Source organism: Salmo salar, chromosome ssa17 (genome assembly GCF_905237065.1).
Source record: "Salmo salar chromosome ssa17, Ssal_v3.1, whole genome shotgun sequence".
NCBI lineage: Eukaryota > Metazoa > Chordata > Actinopteri > Salmoniformes > Salmonidae > Salmo > Salmo salar.
Genome location: NC_059458.1, coordinates 74,716,096 through 74,735,877, shown reverse-complemented (window position 1 = coordinate 74,735,877; position 19,782 = coordinate 74,716,096). Strand labels below are relative to the sequence as shown.

The window sequence follows — 19,782 nt, the reverse complement described above, 5'->3', positions numbered from 1 at the left end:
CTTATAGCCTTATTTTGGTTAAATTAGTTCAATTTCTCAGGGGATGCTGCATCAGCTCCAGCACCCCTACTTCCCGTGGTTCTGCTTTATTATTCATTTGACCATGCCCAAAGGAATACAGTGTCTCCTTCTTAATTGTTTACCCATTTACCAATTAGTTCCCTTCTTTATGAACCATTTGAAAAGCTCATTTGTGGTTGAAATAATGGGAAAAGCCCTATTGCAGTAGAAATAGTAATAAGACATTGCCTTTCAAGAAAACCAACGACCCTGTACAACAATAACGAATACCAAAGACAAAAAAATGCCATGCTGCATATTATTTGTTTTGTGACAAACATTTACTCCTATTTACTTTCCATAACAAAGGAGGTGAAAACTAATCTTTATTTTTTTCACTTTGACATTGTAGTATTTTGTGTAGATAAAAAACATCTAATTAGTTCCATGTTGTAACACAACACAATGTGAAGATGCCCAATAGCTTACTTACCAACTGGACACCAGCTCCGATTTGGTTCATCCCATCTGTTGACTCTCCTCTGTCTCAGAATAAAGAATTCCACCCGAAAAGTAAATATTGATAATTCATAGTGGTTTAGTTACCCACATTTGGCAATGATTAGAGGCTTTACCAACGAGGATAGAAATTTGAATTGCAGTGGGCTCCATCACTGTCTAAATTAACTCTTTCTTACAACCCTAAACAGGTGGCCCCTTATTGGCCGAAATAGTTCTGTGTAATTATACTTTTTTTTACCTACTTATGGGATTGTGTTGTGTAAAGTGAATTTACCAACGATTATATTTTTCCTCAGTTGTTTTTCCTGTTAAATGTATTTGATTGAATTCAAGTTATGCGATTGTAGTTGATGTCTAGCAATATGTCAATGCAATTCATCATCTGAAAACAAGTAAGCTTATCTTAAACAACATCTTAAATAAATATAAAGAAAATCCACTTTCACTTCAGCCTCTCAATTGACAATTAATACATTATTGTCAAAGCTATGCTATTTGGATGATGTGCAGCCTAAATATTAATCAACAAACCATAATAGTGATTGTCAAGCTTTATTGTTTTTCATCAGAATTTACAATGTTCACTATCAATTTCAAAAATTGTATTACAATTCTATTATAAGTAAGATTTCTTACAATAGATCAACATGTATTATGCTAAACAACTTTTTCTTATACATTTTGTAGTTATGCTCTAATTCTATATGTTTATTCATAACACACTTTGAATATTATTTCAACCTAATTGCTCAGTCAGTGAACATGTGCATCAGCAGAGAATTTGTGTATCTTGTTTGTGTGAAATACCCATAGAAGTAGAATGACTAAATTGAAGTCAATTTTGGCATAATGGTTGGACTGGCAGCCATTGCGAGTGTGGACCTTAGCAGGAAGTAAAAGCTGGAAGTGTACCCTTCAGGGTTGGAGGTTCCAAGCACATTCTATTCAAATTGTTCTATGGAAGTACCCTCCTCCAGCTACTGCCACCATTTTATCAATCATAGTGACCAGGTCAACAACTTGATCTCTATGATTTCTATTGTTAGAACTTTTTGTATTGTCGAAAACATGGAATCTTCCAGAACAGCGTTCTAGAATTTTTCGAACTTGCAGATTACCATCACGTACGAAGGTTTCAATTGTTTGACCCCCAAGTTTATCACCGTGAGTAAAGAGCACAATCATGAACTTGAAGACCTCTGGTCCAAAGAGCCTCTCCAGATCGTCCACAGTATTCTGATCCTCCTCTTTCCATGTCGTTGCCTCCACCACCAGCAAGAAAGCATGAGGACCAGGGGCTGACTCTTGAAGACACCTCACTATCTCTTTTTCGATATACTCTGGAGTCTTCCCAGTGTCTAACAGTCCTGGTGTGTCCACCACATATATCCATCTGTTATCCTGAACTCTTTCTTTAACACAACTCTCAGTCACTGAGCTACCTATTGGAAGAGATGTAAAAAGTTTGTTTCCCAGAATGGTGTTTCCAGTAGCACTTTTACCCGCTCCAGTTTTTCCAATCATCACAATTCTAATGTCACGGCCTGTAAAAGATAATACATTGTAAGTGATCAAATCCCTCAAAATCAGTACTCAAATGTAAAGTTACAGAAATCAATCAATTCTCACCTGCAGGCACAGCTCTAGGAGGGGTAGGAGGACGGTCAGGGGTAGAGTTTGAACTACCCATTTCGTCTTGATTAATTTTCAAATAAATGAAGAGAAGACTAAACAACAATGTATTTAGAGAAAATATTTGGTGATTTTTATATCTACCGAGCTCTCTTAGAACCGCCCACACAGCTTTTCTTACATCTATACAGCATATATAAGGAAGACGTACGACTACTTTCCCTTTCACATTTACACAGACCATATGCCGAAGACCTCCCTTTGGACCTGAAAGCCACCGCCGTGGTCATTTAAAAAGCGGAAGTGCTCCATTGACGTATAGAAAAAAGTACTAAACTTTCCTGACATTCAACCTGTAAACAAATTGATGGACAGACCTTCCAAAACGGCATGATTTGAATGTTGGTTTGAGATGTATAACATTGTTGAACACCCAGTGTGAATAAGGTCCATTTATTTTCTCCTTTCAGGTTTTCATATCAGTGGCATTTGCCAGAGCAAGAAGAGGAACATGTCAGAAAGTAAGTGTTACTTTATAAATGATTTAACCCAGGGTTGCTAAGGAAGGGAATATTCCTCGTAACTTTGGAAATTGTAACATTTGGGGAATTTTCTTAACATGTTAAAGACAGCGTAATACAATAAGTTTTTTGATGTGAAAAATAGGATCACAAAGCTGTAAACATTATTAGAAATATAATCCATCAATTTTGTGAATACAGTTGCTGTTAAAAATCTTTTTAATAATGTTTTGGGGCCAGTGGTGTCAGTTGTGGAAAAAAGTGAATAATTACAGATGATTTCAAATCACGTCGTTTTTTTTCATTAATTAGGCTATTTTCTCTTTCTACTTGAAACTCATAGAAAGTATGGACACATTAAGAATATGAAAAAAAGGTGAATGCCTATGTTAGAAAACATATATACAGTATATATGTGTATACGTTCTCAAAGTTTCTATAGATTTCTAACTTTTTAAAATAACTGGATGCAGAAACATAAAAATGGTATCCACAAGTTCAGCACGAACACATAGGTCCTAGATGCTGTCAACTGCCCAATGTATAGGCATGCCTATAGAACATGAAATAACATGACGTAGGTTAATGAAATAATCGACAGAAAAATATGTGATTATTTATTAGCCTAACGTTAGTGTTTATATGTATTTAGGCATATCATGTGAATTAGGCCTCATTTAAAATCGTTGTCGAAAGCGTAAAATGTACTGTTGCATGTAGGTGTAGATTATTTATAGGTTGATCATTTAGAAATATCAAAACCTTCTTTCAACTCCAAAGAAATAAACTGTCTGTGGCGCAGGAATTACTGACTCACTACCTTTTTATATAATCAAGACACCCGATGGGAAGTCTTAACTGGTTAGGACAGCTAATGAGGTGCCCTAAATATATCGACTAGGTGGGAATCTTATGACTAGAGTCTCTTCATGCATAACTTTAATTTTTATCCGATTTGAGTAGAAGTAAAATGTCTCTTTTCTCACCCCTTACGACCAACTGTCTACTCTGAGACGCTTTTTTGGGGGGGATACAGCCCTAGTTCTTGCAGGAGCGGGTGGGAGTCAGACAAGAATCCAGCTGGAGCGGGTGGGAGTCAGACAAGAATCCAGCTGGAGCGGGTGGGAGTCAGACAAGAATCCAGCTGGAGCAGACGGGTGGGGTATGAAGAAATCAGTCCCGCGCGACGCAGATCTCTAAAATAATAAAATAAAAACAAATATTCATTTAGTCCGTTTAGTCAACATTTTGCCAAATGTCAATGAACTACAATGACTAAAGAAAACTACATGTTCATGCAAGACATTCGTTGTTTGACAAAAATTCTCACATTACATCCATCTCATCGTGATCATGGAGCTTCATTTGTGTGTCTTCCAAAAACATTCTGGAATAATAACTGTGTGCATTGAATAAGGGAGATCGGGGCAGTTGTCTCATCATGGGTTGGTTGTCACAGTACTTATCACAATCGAAGGTGCTAAGATTAATATGTGTCACTTCTTTGCAAGAGGTCATTCCCTGGTAAAATCATGTCAGCATCTCAAAACATTGAGGTGAGGGAAATATGTTTTATAGGAAGTGAAAGTAAAACATTTTTGGCGGTATTTTTATTGTTTTAATTATTGTAGTTGGCTATCATGAACAATGATGTTAGCTGGACATAGCTATATTTCAAACGTATTCTGAGTTGCTAGAACAAGCCATGTAGAAATTAGAATCATGGTTAGTCTGCATGTGTCAAAGGTTTAATTACTAAACCAATTTATTTCCCTTTACAGGTCCAAAAACCCCGTGCCACACCAACACAGACAACAGAAACCCAGTAAGTACAAAATGACAATGTTTGATTGAAATGGAAATGGCCAAAAAGTGTGATGGGTCTGCACTAAAAAAGATTTTGGATAAAGCATACTTTGTTTTTTGATTATTTTATTTCACAAGTAGTTATTTTCTTCCCTTTAGAAGGAAGATGTCATGCCTTGTACAGGTAAGTACAAAATGACCTTGTATAGTTTAAGGATCAAAAGATCAAAAATGTGATCAACTGAATGTTTTAGGCTACTCAATGCATTGTTTTTGGCGCTGATGAACATTTAATAAAAAGTGCATTAGTATAGAATAGCTGGTACTATATATTTCTCAAGGCTTACATGTGTTTTCTGACAATCTTGTTTTAGGTTCAAACCTAGACCAAGATAAGACCCCTGAACCTAGTAAGTTGTATCTAACTCTTTGTACTGTGAATACAGCCATCCATTCACACAATGCCAAATTGAATCAACACACCAGGCTGGCATCAGCAAGTCGCGAGTATATCATCTTCTCTCATTCTTCCACTACAGCCTCACCCCTTTCAAGTTGCCCGCTCCTGCTATGAATGATCGTTATGCTTGACGCCAAATACATGTCACAAAGTGGATGACTATAATAATGTGTAGTGGTTAGTCTGTATGTGTCAAAGGTTTGATTACTAAACATATATTTATTTCCCTTAACAGGTTCAAAGATGGACGACACCAGAATAGATACCGGAAAGCGAGAGGTAAATACAAAATGACAATGTTTGATTGAAATGGAAATGGCCAAAAAGTGTGATGGGTCTGCACTAAAAAAGATTTTGGATAAAGCATACTTTGTTTTTGGATTATTTTATTTCACAAATAGTTATTTACTTCCCTTTTAGAAGGAAGATGTCATGCCTTGCACAGGTAAGTACAAAATGACCTTGTATAGTTTTAAGGTTCAAAAGATAAAAAATGTGATCAACTGAATGTTTTAGGCTACTCAATGCATTGTTTTTGGCGCTGATGAACATTTAATAAAAAGTGCATTAGTATAGAATAGCTGGTACTATATATTTCTCAAGGCTTACATGTGTTTTCTGACAATCTTGTTTTAGGTTCAAACCTAGACCAAGATAAGACCCCTGAACCTAGTAAGTTGTATCTAACTCTTTGTACTGTGAATACAGCCATCCATTCACACAATGCCAAATTGAATCAACACACCAGGCTGGCATCAGCAAGTCGCGAGTATATCATCTTCTCTCATTCTTCCACTACAGCCTCACCCCTTTCAATTTTCCCACTCCTGTTATACATGGTCCATATTATCAGGCAGGTGTGCTATTAGCAATAAGCATTATCATCTGTAGCTCAACTGATGCAGCTTATTGGCTAAATAAATACAGTCAGGGGCGGAAATCCCGGGGGGGACGGGGGGGACACGACCCCCCCATCCTGGGAAAAATATGATTTGTCCCCCCCAATATATCACTGAAACATAACTATGTAATTTAAATAATATTAATAATACGCAATGAAAGCAATTGTGCTGATTATAGACACTTAATAGCGCGTTAAGTTTCAAAAGATTGCGACCCCCCCCCGCCCTTTGCCTCACAATGGTTTGATCCACTGCCAGTTCCTTAGCTTGCTACGTAACTGCCGTGAGGTTCATCCAGTCAATCGCGCACACACACACTAGCTGAATATGCAGAGCTAGCACACAAATATTAACTATTAAGCTAGCTAGTACCTATTCCATTTATGTGGCGTCGTCAAAGATGGAATCGGCATGCAGATGATGTAAGTTAGTGCTTCAAAGTCCCTGTGATAAGGTTAGCGATAAACTGAAGTCCAAACTGAACAGAACTACACTCTCTTCTACCATTGTCTTAAATATATTTAATGGTCTCGTTGCAAAAGCTAAATTGTCGCAAGGGAACTTTTATTTATTTATTTTATTTCACCTTTATTTAACCCGGGTAGCAAAGATTATAGCAAACACCACTGAAACTGAATTGGTGCTCGCTAGCTTTGCAAATTCAGCTATTGTTGGAAGCCAGCCAATATGAAACAAACTATTAAAATGACAAAAGGTTGCAGCATATGTTGTGTAAATGGTGAACTCATACAGCTGTCAACTCTTGTCATTTTAATCCGTTTCACATTTGCTAGCTACCTTTTAGATCGAAGCCCAAAAAGAATGATTGAAGATGATAGAAGCCCATCTCCTACTGTAAATAACCTACACACTGTGTGTGTAGCCAGCCAGGCAGAAAAATAAAAGACAGACAGAGTATTGTTCAATACACCAAAACGCATAGTAAGAACCCTGGTAGCCTAATATCTCAAAGACTAGTTGATAAAATGTTCATAAAGAAATGAAATTCTAATGGAAATGTTTCACAATGATGTCATTAGGCAGAGCAGGCAACAGATGGCACACAGACAGCAGAGTTGGGGACAGATATGCAGGGACAGACTGGCAGAGACAGGGAGTCTCAGGTAAGTTTGTTGAGTCTTTGTTTGGCAACATTATGAAAGGTTCTCAATTTTTTTGACTTGTAAAATAGGAACATAATTGGAAAATGCCATGGATACCCCCACTCTCAACTTAAACTGGTGACTGAACTAAGATTTGTTAAAGGCAATGGTATTGCTGTTGTGATTAGTTGTGTAGTTTTGGGTACCGGTAGTTAGGAGTACGGCAAACACCTTATTTCTTTGGTTCCTCAATATACATTTACCATATTACAATGTAGGCTATGTGTTACAGCACTACTTTTGGTGTCCCCCTCAGGATTTGCTCTTGAGAAAATTTCATGTAATTGTCCCCTCCAAAGTTGATATCAGATTTTCGCCAATGAATACAGTATGCTGATTAGCCCATATGCATACCCCATTGGGCTAATCATTAGCTAGATCCCAAACTCTAAACATGATTAGCAATGTACTGATGACTTGAATATCCCAGAAAACGTGCAACACAGTGACTATAATGTAGGCCTACCTGTTACAATTGAACCATGTTACATGTTACTATGCAGTGTGGTGGTTAATTTCTTTAATATCAAATGAGGAGAAACAAACTTATACAAGTCAGACTTGACAAGTCAGAGTTATATTTAAACTAAATCTTTTAGTGAGAGCTTTGCAATAGCAATGGCTTGTCGACGAATCACCATTTCTGATGATCCGTTGAGAGTGCCAAGTCAAAAGTACAAAGGTCTTTTATAGCCAAGATACACCCCTCTCAACCTACATGACGAACAACAGATATAACTTTGACATTGTAGTATTTTGTGTAGATAAAAAACATCTAATTAGTTCCATGTTGTAACACAACACAATGTGAAGATGCCCAATAGCTTACTTACCAACTGGACACCAGCTCCGATTTGGTTCATCCCATCTGTTGACTCTCCTCTGTCTCAGAATAAAGAATTCCACCCGAAAAGTAAATATTGATAATTCATAGTGGTTTAGTTACCCACATTTGGCAATGATTAGAGGCTTTACCAACGAGGATAGAAATTTGAATTGCAGTGGGCTCCATCACTGTCTAAATTAACTCTTTCTTACAACCCTAAACAGGTGGCCCCTTATTGGCCGAAATAGTTCTGTGTAATTATACTTTTTTTACCTACTTATGGGATTGTGTTGTGTAAAGTGAATTTACCAACGATTATATTTTTCCTCAGTTGTTTTTCCTGTTAAATGTATTTGATTGAATTCAAGTTATGCGATTGTAGTTGATGTCTAGCAATATGTCAATGCAATTCATCATCTGAAAACAAGTAAGCTTATCTTAAACAACATCTTAAATAAATATAAAGAAAATCCACTTTCACTTCAGCCTCTCAATTGACAATTAATACATTCTTGTCAAAGCTATGCTATTTGGATGATGTGCAGCCTAAATATTAATCAACAAACCATAATAGTGATTGTCAAGCTTTATTGTTTTTCATCAGAATTTACAATGTTCACTATCAATTTCAAAAATTGTATTACAATTCTATTATAAGTAAGATTTCTTACAATAGATCAACATGTATTATGCTAAACAACTTTTTCTTATACATTTTGTAGTTATGCTCTAATTCTATATGTTTATTCATAACACACTTTGAATATTATTTCAACCTAATTGCTCAGTCAGTGAACATGTGCATCAGCAGAGAATTTGTGTATCTTGTTTGTGTGAAATACCCATAGAAGTAGAATGACTAAATTGAAGTCAATTTTGGCATAATGGTTGGACTGGCAGCCATTGCGAGTGTGGACCTTAGCAGGAAGTAAAAGCTGGAAGTGTACCCTTCAGGGTTGGAGGTTCCAAGCACATTCTATTCAAATTGTTCTATGGAAGTACCCTCCTCCAGCTACTGCCACCATTTTATCAATCATAGTGACCAGGTCAACAACTTGATCTCTATGATTTCTATTGTTAGAACTTTTTGTATTGTCGAAAACATGGAATCTTCCAGAACAGCGTTCTAGAATTTTTCGAACTTGCAGATTACCATCACGTACGAAGGTTTCAATTGTTTGACCCCCAAGTTTATCACCGTGAGTAAAGAGCACAATCATGAACTTGAAGACCTCTGGTCCAAAGAGCCTCTCCAGATCGTCCACAGTATTCTGATCCTCCTCTTTCCATGTCGTTGCCTCCACCACCAGCAAGAAAGCATGAGGACCAGGGGCTGACTCTTGAAGACACCTCACTATCTCTTTTTCGATATACTCTGGAGTCTTCCCAGTGTCTAACAGTCCTGGTGTGTCCACCACATATATCCATCTGTTATCCTGAACTCTTTCTTTAACACAACTCTCAGTCACTGAGCTACCTATTGGAAGAGATGTAAAAAGTTTGTTTCCCAGAATGGTGTTTCCAGTAGCACTTTTACCCGCTCCAGTTTTTCCAATCATCACAATTCTAATGTCACGGCCTGTAAAAGATAATACATTGTAAGTGATCAAATCCCTCAAAATCAGTACTCAAATGTAAAGTTACAGAAATCAATCAATTCTCACCTGCAGGCACAGCTCTAGGAGGGGTAGGAGGACGGTCAGGGGTAGAGTTTGAACTACCCATTTCGTCTTGATTAATTTTCAAATAAATGAAGAGAAGACTAAACAACAATGTATTTAGAGAAAATATTTGGTGATTTTTATATCTACCGAGCTCTCTTAGAACCGCCCACACAGCTTTTCTTACATCTATACAGCATATATAAGGAAGACGTACGACTACTTTCCCTTTCACATTTACACAGACCATATGCCGAAGACCTCCCTTTGGACCTGAAAGCCACCGCCGTGGTCATTTAAAAAGCGGAAGTGCTCCATTGACGTATAGAAAAAAGTACTAAACTTTCCTGACATTCAACCTGTAAACAAATTGATGGACAGACCTTCCAAAACGGCATGATTTGAATGTTGGTTTGAGATGTATAACATTGTTGAACACCCAGTGTGAATAAGGTCCATTTATTTTCTCCTTTCAGGTTTTCATATCAGTGGCATTTGCCAGAGCAAGAAGAGGAACATGTCAGAAAGTAAGTGTTACTTTATAAATGATTTAACCCAGGGTTGCTAAGGAAGGGAATATTCCTCGTAACTTTGGAAATTGTAACATTTGGGGAATTTTCTTAACATGTTAAAGACAGCGTAATACAATAAGTTTTTTGATGTGAAAAATAGGATCACAAAGCTGTAAACATTATTAGAAATATAATCCATCAATTTTGTGAATACAGTTGCTGTTAAAAATCTTTTTAATAATGTTTTGGGGCCAGTGGTGTCAGTTGTGGAAAAAAGTGAATAATTACAGATGATTTCAAATCACGTCGTTTTTTTTCATTAATTAGGCTATTTTCTCTTTCTACTTGAAACTCATAGAAAGTATGGACACATTAAGAATATGAAAAAAAGGTGAATGCCTATGTTAGAAAACATATATACAGTATATATGTGTATACGTTCTCAAAGTTTCTATAGATTTCTAACTTTTTAAAATAACTGGATGCAGAAACATAAAAATGGTATCCACAAGTTCAGCACGAACACATAGGTCCTAGATGCTGTCAACTGCCCAATGTATAGGCATGCCTATAGAACATGAAATAACATGACGTAGGTTAATGAAATAATCGACAGAAAAATATGTGATTATTTATTAGCCTAACGTTAGTGTTTATATGTATTTAGGCATATCATGTGAATTAGGCCTCATTTAAAATCGTTGTCGAAAGCGTAAAATGTACTGTTGCATGTAGGTGTAGATTATTTATAGGTTGATCATTTAGAAATATCAAAACCTTCTTTCAACTCCAAAGAAATAAACTGTCTGTGGCGCAGGAATTACTGACTCACTACCTTTTTATATAATCAAGACACCCGATGGGAAGTCTTAACTGGTTAGGACAGCTAATGAGGTGCCCTAAATATATCGACTAGGTGGGAATCTTATGACTAGAGTCTCTTCATGCATAACTTTAATTTTTATCCGATTTGAGTAGAAGTAAAATGTCTCTTTTCTCACCCCTTACGACCAACTGTCTACTCTGAGACGCTTTTTTGGGGGGGATACAGCCCTAGTTCTTGCAGGAGCGGGTGGGAGTCAGACAAGAATCCAGCTGGAGCGGGTGGGAGTCAGACAAGAATCCAGCTGGAGCGGGTGGGAGTCAGACAAGAATCCAGCTGGAGCAGACGGGTGGGGTATGAAGAAATCAGTCCCGCGCGACGCAGATCTCTAAAATAATAAAATAAAAACAAATATTCATTTAGTCCGTTTAGTCAACATTTTGCCAAATGTCAATGAACTACAATGACTAAAGAAAACTACATGTTCATGCAAGACATTCGTTGTTTGACAAAAATTCTCACATTACATCCATCTCATCGTGATCATGGAGCTTCATTTGTGTGTCTTCCAAAAACATTCTGGAATAATAACTGTGTGCATTGAATAAGGGAGATCGGGGCAGTTGTCTCATCATGGGTTGGTTGTCACAGTACTTATCACAATCGAAGGTGCTAAGATTAATATGTGTCACTTCTTTGCAAGAGGTCATTCCCTGGTAAAATCATGTCAGCATCTCAAAACATTGAGGTGAGGGAAATATGTTTTATAGGAAGTGAAAGTAAAACATTTTTGGCGGTATTTTTATTGTTTTAATTATTGTAGTTGGCTATCATGAACAATGATGTTAGCTGGACATAGCTATATTTCAAACGTATTCTGAGTTGCTAGAACAAGCCATGTAGAAATTAGAATCATGGTTAGTCTGCATGTGTCAAAGGTTTAATTACTAAACCAATTTATTTCCCTTTACAGGTCCAAAAACCCCGTGCCACACCAACACAGACAACAGAAACCCAGTAAGTACAAAATGACAATGTTTGATTGAAATGGAAATGGCCAAAAAGTGTGATGGGTCTGCACTAAAAAGATTTTGGATAAAGCATACTTTGTTTTTTGATTATTTTATTTCACAAGTAGTTATTTTCTTCCCTTTAGAAGGAAGATGTCATGCCTTGTACAGGTAAGTACAAAATGACCTTGTATAGTTTAAGGATCAAAAGATCAAAAATGTGATCAACTGAATGTTTTAGGCTACTCAATGCATTGTTTTTGGCGCTGATGAACATTTAATAAAAAGTGCATTAGTATAGAATAGCTGGTACTATATATTTCTCAAGGCTTACATGTGTTTTCTGACAATCTTGTTTTAGGTTCAAACCTAGACCAAGATAAGACCCCTGAACCTAGTAAGTTGTATCTAACTCTTTGTACTGTGAATACAGCCATCCATTCACACAATGCCAAATTGAATCAACACACCAGGCTGGCATCAGCAAGTCGCGAGTATATCATCTTCTCTCATTCTTCCACTACAGCCTCACCCCTTTCAAGTTGCCCGCTCCTGCTATGAATGATCGTTATGCTTGACGCCAAATACATGTCACAAAGTGGATGACTATAATAATGTGTAGTGGTTAGTCTGTATGTGTCAAAGGTTTGATTACTAAACATATATTTATTTCCCTTAACAGGTTCAAAGATGGACGACACCAGAATAGATACCGGAAAGCGAGAGGTAAATACAAAATGACAATGTTTGATTGAAATGGAAATGGCCAAAAAGTGTGATGGGTCTGCACTAAAAAGATTTTGGATAAAGCATACTTTGTTTTTGGATTATTTTATTTCACAAATAGTTATTTACTTCCCTTTTAGAAGGAAGATGTCATGCCTTGCACAGGTAAGTACAAAATGACCTTGTATAGTTTTAAGGTTCAAAAGATAAAAAATGTGATCAACTGAATGTTTTAGGCTACTCAATGCATTGTTTTTGGCGCTGATGAACATTTAATAAAAAGTGCATTAGTATAGAATAGCTGGTACTATATATTTCTCAAGGCTTACATGTGTTTTCTGACAATCTTGTTTTAGGTTCAAACCTAGACCAAGATAAGACCCCTGAACCTAGTAAGTTGTATCTAACTCTTTGTACTGTGAATACAGCCATCCATTCACACAATGCCAAATTGAATCAACACACCAGGCTGGCATCAGCAAGTCGCGAGTATATCATCTTCTCTCATTCTTCCACTACAGCCTCACCCCTTTCAATTTTCCCACTCCTGTTATACATGGTCCATATTATCAGGCAGGTGTGCTATTAGCAATAAGCATTATCATCTGTAGCTCAACTGATGCAGCTTATTGGCTAAATAAATACAGTCAGGGGCGGAAATCCCGGGGGGGACGGGGGGACACGACCCCCCATCCTGGGAAAAATATGATTTGTCCCCCCAATATATCACTGAAACATAACTATGTAATTTAAATAATATTAATAATACGCAATGAAAGCAATTGTGCTGATTATAGACACTTAATAGCGCGTTAAGTTTCAAAAGATTGCGACCCCCCCCCGCCCTTTGCCTCACAATGGTTTGATCCACTGCCAGTTCCTTAGCTTGCTACGTAACTGCCGTGAGGTTCATCCAGTCAATCGCGCACACACACACTAGCTGAATATGCAGAGCTAGCACACAAATATTAACTATTAAGCTAGCTAGTACCTATTCCATTTATGTGGCGTCGTCAAAGATGGAATCGGCATGCAGATGATGTAAGTTAGTGCTTCAAAGTCCCTGTGATAAGGTTAGCGATAAACTGAAGTCCAAACTGAACAGAACTACACTCTCTTCTACCATTGTCTTAAATATATTTAATGGTCTCGTTGCAAAAGCTAAATTGTCGCAAGGGAACTTTTATTTATTTATTTTATTTCACCTTTATTTAACCCGGGTAGCAAAGATTATAGCAAACACCACTGAAACTGAATTGGTGCTCGCTAGCTTTGCAAATTCAGCTATTGTTGGAAGCCAGCCAATATGAAACAAACTATTAAAATGACAAAAGGTTGCAGCATATGTTGTGTAAATGGTGAACTCATACAGCTGTCAACTCTTGTCATTTTAATCCGTTTCACATTTGCTAGCTACCTTTTAGATCGAAGCCCAAAAAGAATGATTGAAGATGATAGAAGCCCATCTCCTACTGTAAATAACCTACACACTGTGTGTGTAGCCAGCCAGGCAGAAAAATAAAAGACAGACAGAGTATTGTTCAATACACCAAAACGCATAGTAAGAACCCTGGTAGCCTAATATCTCAAAGACTAGTTGATAAAATGTTCATAAAGAAATGAAATTCTAATGGAAATGTTTCACAATGATGTCATTAGGCAGAGCAGGCAACAGATGGCACACAGACAGCAGAGTTGGGGACAGATATGCAGGGACAGACTGGCAGAGACAGGGAGTCTCAGGTAAGTTTGTTGAGTCTTTGTTTGGCAACATTATGAAAGGTTCTCAATTTTTTTGACTTGTAAAATAGGAACATAATTGGAAAATGCCATGGATACCCCCACTCTCAACTTAAACTGGTGACTGAACTAAGATTTGTTAAAGGCAATGGTATTGCTGTTGTGATTAGTTGTGTAGTTTTGGGTACCGGTAGTTAGGAGTACGGCAAACACCTTATTTCTTTGGTTCCTCAATATACATTTACCATATTACAATGTAGGCTATGTGTTACAGCACTACTTTTGGTGTCCCCCTCAGGATTTGCTCTTGAGAAAATTTCATGTAATTGTCCCCTCCAAAGTTGATATCAGATTTTCGCCAATGAATACAGTATGCTGATTAGCCCATATGCATACCCCATTGGGCTAATCATTAGCTAGATCCCAAACTCTAAACATGATTAGCAATGTACTGATGACTTGAATATCCCAGAAAACGTGCAACACAGTGACTATAATGTAGGCCTACCTGTTACAATTGAACCATGTTACATGTTACTATGCAGTGTGGTGGTTAATTTCTTTAATATCAAATGAGGAGAAACAAACTTATACAAGTCAGACTTGACAAGTCAGAGTTATATTTAAACTAAATCTTTTAGTGAGAGCTTTGCAATAGCAATGGCTTGTCGACGAATCACCATTTCTGATGATCCGTTGAGAGTGCCAAGTCAAAAGTACAAAGGTCTTTTATAGCCAAGATACACCCCTCTCAACCTACATGACGAACAACAGATATATAGAATGGGTCACAAGGTTAAGATCTGTATGAAAGATATCTATAATACATAGCAGACAGCATCTGCTATGTCAACCGTTTTCATTGTACAGACCAGTGTCTGGTCCTCCTACTCCAAACTGGAACCATCTCTCCCTGGTATGGTATAGAACAGAAACATTAACTCATGCTCTGGAATGCGCTTTAGGTTTTATCACCCAAAAGACATCGTAAATCTCCTGTCAGTGTTATCTCCCAGAGGCCCATCCTCAGTAGAACACACACACAATAGTTAACAGAATACTCTATTTTGTTGAATAAAACAACCATTTGATGCAATAAAAGCATTAACATAATCTTGTAATTTTTCCACCATAGCAGTCAGTGAATTACTTACCTAACTATGCTGATATACACTGATTTAGGATAAATAAATGAGGTAGCGATGGAAAGCTGGGATCCCCCTCTTTTTAACACACTGCTTTCAAAATTGTTTTTCCTGCGATTGCATTAAGAAATGTTATGCATTGACTGCTTATTAGAACATGTTTCTCTCCCTTTTGCACGCGCAACTTGGGCTCCCGAGTGGCGCAGCGGTCTAAGGCACTGCATCTCAGTGCTAGAGGTGTCACTACAGACCCTGGTTCGAATCCAGACTGTATCACAACCGGCCATGTTTGGGAGTGACATAGGGCGGCGCACAGTTGGCCCGGTGTAGGCTGTCATTGTAAATAAGAATTTTGTTCTTAACTGACTTGCCTAGATAAATAAAGGTAAAAAAAAATCAACTTGAATGCACCTCGAAAGGAATATTTATTTCTCAAATGGAACGCACAATGACAAGCTGACTAGGTAAATAGGTCAACTATTCTACAATGGGGTTGTCTGATTATGCTCTGTAAGAAGCCCTATATACAGCGGGGTCTGAAATTCTTGACATCCTTGATAAAGATGAGACATAATGACTGTATAAAATATAATAATTCAAATACTGAGCTATATTTTATGTAAAAAAAATATGGAAATGTTTATATTAATACAATTTCTCAGAGAAAGAGATTTTCTTTAACAAGTAATAAAAAAAACTATTCTCAATGTATGGGTCAAAATTGACACATCTCAAGAGTCTTGTAAAGAAAGTAGTCAAGTTTAATATTTGGTGCCATATTCCTAGCACACAATGACTACATCAAGCGTGTGGCATTTGCAGTTAGTTTTGGTTGTGTTTCAGATTATTTTGTGCCCAATATAAATGAATGGTAAATAATGTATCATTTTAAAGTCACCTTTTATTGTAAATAGTATAATATGTTTCTAAACCCCTCTACATTAATGTGAATGCTACCATGATTACAGATAATCCTGAATGAATCGTGAATAAGGATGAGTGAGAAAATTAGAGGGTCAAAGATCAAACCCCCAAGACATGCTAACCTCTCCTGTTATTGGTCATGGTGAAAGATTAGCATGTCTTGGGGGTTTGATCTTTGACCCTCTAACTTTCTCACTCATCATTATTCACGATTCATTCAGAATGATCCGTAATCATTAGTTACACTGCCAAAGTTGATGTAAAGAAGTAACATTTGATATGAATATGTGAATGGGTCTATATACTGTATGAATTTTATGTAAGATGTAGCCTAAATTGTACCACTGCTTTATAGATCCCGAGGTGCTGAATGAACAAGAAACAAGACAGATGAAACCTAAAAACATCTACAGCTTGAACATTGTATTACTGGGACAGGCAGGTGTTGGGAAGAGCGCAAGTGGCAACACAATATGGGGGGCAAATCCTGTTTTTAAATCATATCCAAGTTCTTTACCTGTTACAAAAATGTGTCAGGAAGTACAACTGCAAATACAAGGGATGGAAGGGAGGGTCATTGATACCCCAGACTTCTTCTATGACAATGTTGGCACACAATCAGACACACATGTTAAGGAATGCAAAACATACTTGATGAGAGATGAGTCTGTGTGCTTGTTGGTGATTAAAATTGGCCGATTCACAAAGGGTAAGAGAGAGATTTTAAACCAGTTGGAAAAGGCCTTTGATAGTAAAATCAGAGAGAAAACAATTGTCCTCTTTACTCATGGAGAGGACCTGAAAAATATGAACATAGAGATGTTCATCCAGTCAGACCCTCATCTTCAACAGATAGTTGAGCTCTGTGGGAACAGGTACCATGTGTTCAGAAACACTGACCCAGACCGTCGTCAGGTGATGGAGCTGATGGAGAAGATCTGCAAAGTCCTAGGCCTCGAAAAGAGATTCTCAGAGTTAAAAGACCTGTTGTTCCCAGAGTTAAAGGAGTGTGGGAGAAAACAAACTAATATGTCCCCAGACTCCCAATCTAAGGTAAATAAAATAAAACAGTTCTGCCCACTTCTCTAACTCTGATTATGTTAACAAAGATGAATTAAATGTCACCAATGATTGCTTTAGGTCACTTTTGTGTGTCCTTGTGACTAAAGTTGTGTATTAGTGATAGATTTGTACCTTGCTGTGTATTATACTAAATGTCTTCCATTGATTGAATCTACGTCACCATGCATGTATAGTGTTGTATAAAGTTAGACAGACATACAGATTTAAAACACAAATTATAATACTTGGGTTTATTGGCTTAATTATCAAGCTTCGGAGGTTAAACAGTAACATTATCCAGCCAAGATGATTTTTTAAAATGTAATGTAATGCATATACTGTAATGCAAATAAGCTCATTTTAATCAATGGCTCAATCTTTACTAGTTTTTTTCAATCAGGTTTTCAATCATATGAACTATGCTTTTTGAGTACAGGAATTAATTCATATTGACATCTTTAGTCACACAATAATTCTAGTAGATTTGTAATGTAAGTAAATGTGTTATTAGGTGTTATTAAATTGTTTGATGATCAGGTTTGATAACCCTGAGAAATTGGAACCACTGACCTAAATGCTACACTTAAGCATGCAAATAAAATGTGTCGAACTAATTTGCCCAATATTCAATCATATGACAATATACTTTGGCAATTAATGTTTATGCATTTGCTTTGTGTAACATCAGGAGTCTTTGAAGCTAAGAAGTAATATTGTCTATATAATAATAATAATGGATGGGATTCATATAGTGGTTTTCCAGGTGCACTTAATGTTTCTGCTGGGGGAACTGCGCCTCACCAACCTTGGCCTAGGAAGGGTTATATTTCACCAATACAGGGAAAACACACTCCTTGAACCCTTTTATTCATCAAATCAATAGAAAATCAAACCACAGGTTTGAGTGCAGTGCTCGAGTTGTGGTGGTGCTCATCCATCTTACATGAGGAGTACCAGCACCTACAGTTGAAGTCGGAAGTTTATATACACTTAGGTTGGAGTCATTAAAATGTGTTTTTCAACGACTCCACAAATTTCTTGTAAACAAACTATAGTTTTGGCAAGTCGGTTAGGACATCTACTTTGTGCATGACACAAGTCATTTTTCCAGCAATTGTTTACAGACAGATTATTTCACTTATTCACTGTATCACAATTCCAGTGGGTCAGAAGTTTACATACACTAAGTTGACTGTGCCTTTAAACAGCTTGGAAAATTCCAGAAAATAATTCCATGGCTTTAGAAGCTTCTGATAGACTAATTGACATAATTTCAGTCAATTGAAGGTGTGGATGTATTTCAAGGTCTACCTTCAAACTCAGTGGCTCTTTGCTTGACATCACGGGAAAATCAAAAGAAATCCACCAAGACCTCAGAAAAAAAATTGTAGACTTCCACAAGTCTGGATCATCCTTGGGAGCAATTTCCAAACGCCTGAAGGTAACACGTTCATCTGTACAAACAATAGTACGCAAGTATAAACACGCAGCCATCATACCGCTCAGGAAGCAGATGCGTTCTGTCTCCTAGAGATGAACGTACTTTGGTGCAAAAATTGCAAATCAATCCCAGAACAGCAAAGGACCTTGTGAAGATGTGGAGGAAACGGGTACAAAAGTATCTATATCCACAGTAAAACAAGTCCTATATTGACATAACCTGAAAGGCCACTTAGCAAGGAAGAAGCCACTGCTCCAAAACTGCCATAAAAAAAGCCAGACTACGGTTTGCAACTGCACATGGGGACAAAGATTGTACTTTTTGGAGAAATGTCCTCATGTCTGATGAAACAAAAATAGAACTCTTTGGCCATAATGACCATCGTTATGTTTGGAGGAAAAAGGGGGCTGCTTGCAAGCCGAAGAACACCATCCCAACCGTGAAGCACGGGGGTGGCAGCATCATGTTGTGGGGGTGCTATGCTGCAGGAGGGACTGGTGCACTTCACAAAATAGATGGCATCATGAGGTAGAAAAATTATGTGGATATATTAAAGCAACATCTCAAGACATCAGTCAGGAAGTTAAAGCTTGGTTGCAAATGGGTCTTCCAAGTGAACATAGACCCCAAGCATACTTCCAAAGTTGTGGCAAAATGGCTTAAGGACAACAAAGTCAAGGTATTGTTGGCCATCACAAAGCCCAGACCTCAATCCTATAGAAAATTTGTGGGCAGACCTGAAAAAGCATGTGCGAGCAAGGAGGCCTACAAACCTGACTCGGTTACACCAGCTCTGTCAGGAGGAATGGGCCAAAATTCACCCAACTTATTGTGGGAAGCTTGTGGAAGGCTACCCGAAATGTTTGGCTCAAGTTATACAATTTAAAGGCAATGCTACCAAATACT

At 37.4% G+C, this 19,782-nt stretch overlaps 3 protein-coding genes across 11 annotated transcripts; 1 reads left to right on the top strand and 2 right to left on the bottom strand.

Annotated features, from left to right (window-relative positions):
* Window positions 1–1,055: 1,055 nt before the first annotated feature.
* On the bottom strand, window positions 1,056–2,414 carry LOC123728266 (GTPase IMAP family member 7-like). Its single transcript, XM_045700139.1, has 2 exons — window positions 2,152–2,414; window positions 1,056–2,066 (listed from the first exon to the last, which is right to left on the bottom strand). Exons 1-2 carry the CDS (start codon window positions 2,396–2,398, stop codon window positions 1,468–1,470), a joined length of 846 nt encoding a protein of 281 aa, XP_045556095.1. The 5' UTR covers window positions 2,399–2,414; the 3' UTR covers window positions 1,056–1,467.
* On the top strand, window positions 2,250–18,049 carry LOC123728265 (GTPase IMAP family member 6-like). 9 transcript variants are annotated; one of them, XM_045700130.1, is made up of 18 exons: window positions 2,250–2,482; window positions 2,625–2,675; window positions 4,457–4,500; window positions 4,641–4,665; window positions 4,856–4,891; window positions 5,177–5,220; window positions 5,362–5,386; window positions 5,578–5,613; window positions 6,884–6,967; window positions 9,970–10,020; window positions 11,802–11,845; window positions 11,985–12,009; window positions 12,200–12,235; window positions 12,521–12,564; window positions 12,705–12,729; window positions 12,921–12,956; window positions 14,224–14,307; window positions 16,729–18,049. In XM_045700130.1, exons 2-18 carry the CDS (start codon window positions 2,666–2,668, stop codon window positions 17,460–17,462), a joined length of 1,383 nt encoding a protein of 460 aa, XP_045556086.1. In that variant the 5' UTR covers window positions 2,250–2,482; window positions 2,625–2,665; the 3' UTR covers window positions 17,463–18,049. The 9 variants fall into 9 exon arrangements, with proteins under 9 accessions (XP_045556086.1, XP_045556087.1, XP_045556088.1 ...); XM_045700131.1 differs by lacking the exon at window positions 6,884–6,967; XM_045700132.1 differs by lacking the exon at window positions 14,224–14,307.
* Window positions 8,401–9,784, bottom strand: LOC123728267 (GTPase IMAP family member 7-like). The gene is made up of 2 exons (XM_045700140.1): window positions 9,497–9,784; window positions 8,401–9,411 (listed from the first exon to the last, which is right to left on the bottom strand). The coding sequence occupies exons 1-2, from the start codon at window positions 9,741–9,743 to the stop codon at window positions 8,813–8,815; spliced, it is 846 nt and encodes a 281-aa protein (XP_045556096.1). The 5' UTR covers window positions 9,744–9,784; the 3' UTR covers window positions 8,401–8,812.
* Window positions 18,050–19,782: the final 1,733 nt, after the last annotated feature.